At 31.9% G+C, this 6,121-nt stretch overlaps 1 protein-coding gene across 2 annotated transcripts; it reads right to left on the bottom strand.

Moving 5' to 3' along the window:
• Positions 1 to 239: 239 nt before the first annotated feature.
• On the bottom strand, positions 240 to 1,853 carry LOC139866086 (probable WRKY transcription factor 15). 2 transcript variants are annotated; one of them, XM_071854219.1, is made up of 4 exons: positions 1,552 to 1,853; positions 1,107 to 1,458; positions 813 to 938; positions 240 to 691 (listed from the first exon to the last, which is right to left on the bottom strand). In XM_071854219.1, exons 1-4 carry the CDS (start codon positions 1,814 to 1,816, stop codon positions 532 to 534), a joined length of 903 nt encoding a protein of 300 aa, XP_071710320.1. In that variant the 5' UTR covers positions 1,817 to 1,853; the 3' UTR covers positions 240 to 531. The 2 variants fall into 2 exon arrangements, with proteins under 2 accessions (XP_071710320.1, XP_071710319.1); XM_071854218.1 differs by having other exon boundaries at positions 250 to 691; positions 1,107 to 1,853.
• Between the last annotated feature and the right edge of the window lie 4,268 nt (positions 1,854 to 6,121).

The raw sequence follows: 6,121 nt of genomic DNA on the forward strand, positions 1-6,121 counted from the left end.
GAAAATAGTATAAACCAAGCGAGCCCATTTCATTGTTCATTGATCAAATTATTTTTTCTATCAAATGATTATTAAAAATGACATCTTTAAACTAAAAAGTAAAATTAAAATCTAGATTTGAAACTGGAACCTTAAAATCAAAGAGTAAACCCCAATCAACTGACTAATTCCATATGTATTCCATTCCATATAACATGATTGAATGGTACAAAATATCATCCCCGACATCATAGTAACATGACATCTGAAAAATCTCATTAATTATTTTAAATTAAATTGAATAATCAATAATCAATAAAAACACAATCAAATTAACATCTTTTTAGAAGCCAACAAATGTCTCTTTACTTTAATTTCACTGATGATACCGTCATCATAATATTATGATCATAGAGTCTACTTCCATTAATACCCTTTCATTTGCATGAGAAGGAATTCAAACAACACCTAATTTAACTCAATTCAATTCAATTTTAATTAATTAATCCTAATTAAAGAAGAAAAATTAACATTAATTAATTTAATTAATAATTAAGATGATTCTAAAACAAGTCCAGATGCTTCTGCAACAGAAATTGCATGAGTATGTTCCCCTTCATATGTAACAATTAACATGCTTGGATCATCTAACGCTCTTTCTACATGCTTCCGAGCTAGACATCCTCTCACACTACTGCACTTGTAATATCCTCTGTTTATCAAATTTAAAAAAAAAAATTGTATTAATTAATTAATTTTGTTATTGCTGTATAACATATAACATAAATTTAATTTAAAGGTTCAATTTGATTAAATTAGGGTTTAATTTATACCTAGGGTGTGGAGATCCTTTAATCGGTTTCTGTCCGTACTTTCGCCATGAATAATCATCTGGTGGTATATCAGCTAGCTTCATACTGATCGCCTTAACTCTAATTACTCTCTTCATCCTCAGCTTCCTGACAAAATTTTTAGTTTAATTGTTAATAAACAGATTAGTTATTTTTATTTTTTATTTTTTTTAGAACGGCAATATCGGCATCGAAATAAAACGTTACGAATAATTTAATTTGAATAAGTAAGCATAAAATTCATATGTAGACACACATTTTGTGTGATAATTGTACCTTCTTTTGGAACAGTGACAACGGCCGGAAGATCCACCGCTGCACTTGCCGGAAGCGCCATTTTCCGACGCACTACACTTCCGTTTTAAGCATGATGAAGTGCACACCGGAGGTTTACCACCGGCGGACTGTTGTATACCGTCGGAGTCTCCGGTCAACGATGACATAAACGAGCTAGCACGAGATACCGCCGGAGAGTAAGAGAAATTAATCGTTTTAGGCATTGAATCCTTCCGTTGAAACTGCTGCAGTTGATTGCTGGTGACCGGAGCTGCCGTAAGTGGCGGAGGCGGAGGAACGAACGGTACTTGTTGTATAGGAGTTGGATTATAAACTTTAGTTTCATTATCATCTGAAACGACGTCGTGTTGCTCGTTATGCTTTTTTATTATATTTTTGATATTATGATTATTATTTTGGATGAATTGAGAGTTAGTAACGGGACCTCGACGGAAGCGTGCATGACCGGTTAGTTCACGGCTAGGTTTACCTAACAGAGAGATAACACGTTTAAACTTAGTAACGGCCACGTCAGCAACGGCTTTATAATCAGCGGAGAATTGTTGTTGTTGTTGTTGTTGTTGAGATTGAGATTGAGATTGAGAGAGTAGACGGATGAGATTTTGAACGCTTTCGAGGCCGGAAGCAGCTTGTTGAACGACGTCGTTGTCGGTGGTGTTTCTGAAATCCATGATGATATCAACGGCCATAATAATAATGATTCTAATTAAAACATGAAAATGAAGATAAAAAAAATGGGGTATTTGAAAGAAGGGTGAGAGGGTAAATAGGGAAGGAAGGTGAGAATGAAAATAAGGTAAGCAGAGGGTGACAGGCATGTCGTTTTATCATTTCTGCATAGTCAAAAGTCGGTAGGAGTAAGATCCAACCACATAGTCCACCCTCTTTATTTTTATTTCTAATTCCATATTTTATGAAAAATATCAAGGTTATTTTCATCATTTCATTTTTTTTATTTTTATAACTAACTTTCACTTTGCAAAAAAAAAAATCCTACACTTTTTTCAAACATTAAAACCGGCTCCTCAAATAGGGGGATAAAGTGTCGAATCAACATTTTCATAAAAAATATTAAATAAACTACACCTAAATATTCAACGTGTCATATCTTCTCGCTCGCAACGAGTTAAATTTTTCCGGCATCATCATTAAACTCGAAATAATTTTACGAACACAATGTCACTAACTATACGCAAAACGGATTCTTTTTAAAAAAACGCTAAATATTTGGGGTACCTTTCATACACGTTGATTTTGAGTTAAATTTTTAAAAGTCGACAATTCCATAGCGAAACGCGGAGATGCACATATATTGTTAATTTAAAATAATATTTAAATCTTTCACGAGTTATACCTTTTAGTTCGACTCGAGTTGCGCTTCAACGACATCATCATTAGCCACGAAATAATTTTACAAACTAAACGCAATAAAATACATTGAAAATCGAACCCCCAGCGCGAAGCGCGAGTTTGAAAACTAGTTATACAACCAAAAGGAACATAATCAACAAATATTTACATAAAAATTTAAATAATTAAGATAAGATTAGATGGGATTAAGATTTTTTCGTTTTACACTAGATCCATTATTTTATATTTACAATTTTTATTACTCTCTTTGGTCATTTTAATTGTACTTTATGTATAAAATAAATTGAATACTTTTTTTTTTAATAGTTATTGTTTTAACACTTCTAAACTTATAAAAAACCTCAAAACTCTTTCTCAAAAAAAAAAAAAAAAAACAAAAACAAATAATAATTAGAAATTTAAAGGATTAAAACTTATTATCATCTTTGATTTCATATTATTTATTTAAGAATAGTGACTCAAGGCATTACGCTTGAAATTTATGCACTTGGTATATGTACTCGATATATTTATCTCTTATTTTATAAACAAATTAAATTAAATTTAACGTGCTATAATAGTCCGTATATGATATGATTATATTTTAAGGTCAAATTTTAGCGCTAGAATATTTACTAAGACCAATTAATCAGTTTATATTTTCAAAGTTAATATTACACGGAAGTTCTAGAGTACGATTGTGTTTATATTTAGTCTAGAAGTTGAAACAGAGTTTGAAGTCAAATGTTTGATATCAAGAACATAGACCTTTGAATTGTTGAATTGGATCTTTGACATCTTAACGTAACTTCAAATCCAAGACAATTGGGGTGAGAAATCAATGTTACGAAATGATAATATGATTGGTAAAAAGATTGTCATAGGTATAATCTTAGAAATGGTAGATTATAGTATTCTGAATACCCGTCAAGTTAGTGTTCTGAATGAGAGAGTGGTATCAATATTCATATCAGTTTTCACGATTCTATATGAACCAATAAGAAAAAATAATGAAAAAAAAAATTAAATAAAAAATATAGGACACCCGAAAACACGAAGTCAAGATTTTCACGTGGAGCGCCAAAGGAACGCCCCGGAGTTTCGGAACATATATCTCGACGTTTCTAATGTGGAACTTAGAAAACACTAGTTGTGGAGCACTCGCTTCGCGCCGGAGGCTCCATTTTGAATGCAAGTTAAAAAAAAGTCTTGATCTATTTTGTAAAAAAGAATTTTTTTCGACATCTAACACTGAAGGGTTGTTCATTTTGTGAAAGTTGCTTCTTTTAGCGTTCATTTTTTTTTAAAAAAGTTAGTTGATCTATTTTGTAAAAAAAGAATGTTTTTCGACATCTTTTGGTAGCATTGAAGGGTTGTTCCTTTTATGAAAGTTGCCTCCTTTATCGTTGAGGAAGAAAAAAAAAAAAAAAAAGGTTAGTTGATTTTTTTGGTAAAAAAAAAATTTCCGACATCATTTGGTAACATTGAAGGGTTAGTTCTTTTATGAGAGTTGCTTCTTTTATCGTTGGAGACAAAAAAAAAATAAAATGACAAAAATCCCCCTAGTTACTATTGATGAATAGTGCTATAGGGTTTTGTCTATTAGATACTACGTATATAGATAATAAGGTGGAACGTGGTCACTCATAGGGATGGCACCCGCGGGTCGCGGATGCGGATCCATTGGATCCATCGCCCGTACCCACGAATTTTTTGTCAACCCGTCAACCCGCGGATCTTCATTATCGGATTTAATTTTGGATCCATCGCCCGTACCCGCGGATATCCGCGGGCTACGGATTTACCCGCAGATCTTTTTTCATAAATTAGTACTACATTCGTATCTATTTTTTTTTTAAAAAGCTATAAATTTTATAAAGATAAACAATATTTACAACGTATGATGCGCATTACATACAAACAGGCCCTTAAATTACATTTAGGCTAATATTGGAAAAAGAAGAATGCAGAAAAGAGACTAAAACACGAGCCTGACACATTTTAATGAATTAGCCAACACCGGTTCTATTAGAAGCTACACCAATATAAGTTAAATTACTCAAAATACATTATACTAGTAGTCTAGTACTACTTGCACGCATCAAACTACTGGAATTTAATAGTGATCTATCACCAAATTTCTATGTTATTGTATGATTTTTTTTTAAAGTCAATGAATATTACAATAATGTAAGGATCCGCGGATATTTAATTGATATTTAATGGGTATATCCGCGGATTCTTCAAACGGGTGTATCGGATCCGCGGATCGGATTTTACACGCGATGGATGTAATACATCCATCACCCGCCAGCGACCCGCTAACGGGTAGAAGATTAAATCCATCACCCACCTGCGGGTAAATATTTTTGATTTTATCCGCCCATCACGGGCGCGGGTACCCGCGGATCTCGAATTTTTTTAGATCCATTGCCATCCCTAGTCACTCATTTGTGTTGTTAAGAGCACTAGGAGTTGTGACACTAAACTCAGTGTTTAATTTCAGTGCTTTCGTTAAGACTAAAGTAAAAAGTGAAAAAATCGTTCAATGTCCAATTCATTTTTTATTTTTATACTTTTATTTGTTATTTAATTTAACTAGCAAAAATATAATATATAAACTAATTTCAGTGTCAATTTTTTAAAAAATTCGGCCTTTTTTTTTTACTATTTTTTAATCTTGTTATATTTAGCCCAAAATAACAAATTATATTTGACCCAAATTTTGGCTCACCTTTTATTTATAAACCCTAAGATATTAATAGTATTTTCGAGCAACTTTCTTCCTACCATCTTCACCTTCATCATCTACAATTACTAAAAACAAAACAATTAATTGATGAAAAAATGAAAAAAAAAAAAAAAAAAAGGAAGAAAACGTCACAACAAAATCAACGTCGCCTATGCGACGGTGAGAGCATAAGCGGACTCCGACGGCGCAATCTAACGCCAAACAGGAGTCTACAACCCAGAGAAAAAATGGTGATTTCGGTGTGATGACCCGGAAAATTCTAACCAAATTTAAAGTTAATCTTGTATGATTAACGTTTCCGACACGATAAACAATGTCTATGAAGTTAAATCTCAAAATTTTGAACTGTTCAATTAACCTTCGATTGTTCTCAACGAAACGCGAACAATTATATATAGATACATATACTATAACTTGAAAACGTAACAAAGTGTGGAGGATATGATACTGTGCATTAAACTTATTGGTTTGATTATCTGGATTATGCCAAACGATTCAAGTAAAAGATATTTACTGAGTCTCTTAAGAATTATGATATTATTACGTGTCTCTGTTGAGAGGTCCACGTTGATTTGAGAAATCATTCATTTTAACGGTATTCGGAATAAATGGTGAATTATTTGTTTAAATAACGTAATTTGAACACATACAATAATAAGGAATATTAACTGTTAAGAATTTATTTTATGAATAACTTGCGATACGTATTTTAAAACGTGTTTATAAATATTGAGAATAGATATTAACTTGGTTATGAAACATTTGATAAATACTATTATATTAATAAATAACGAGACAATGATTTATAGAAGTAAATGACCAAAATACTCGAAAGTTTAAGATATACTTTGGGTGGTATAATTTAGGAATAATTTAAGGCTATATTTTGACA

This window comes from Rutidosis leptorrhynchoides, chromosome 9, assembly GCF_046630445.1.
Source record: "Rutidosis leptorrhynchoides isolate AG116_Rl617_1_P2 chromosome 9, CSIRO_AGI_Rlap_v1, whole genome shotgun sequence".
Taxonomy (NCBI): Eukaryota; Viridiplantae; Streptophyta; class Magnoliopsida; order Asterales; family Asteraceae; genus Rutidosis; species Rutidosis leptorrhynchoides.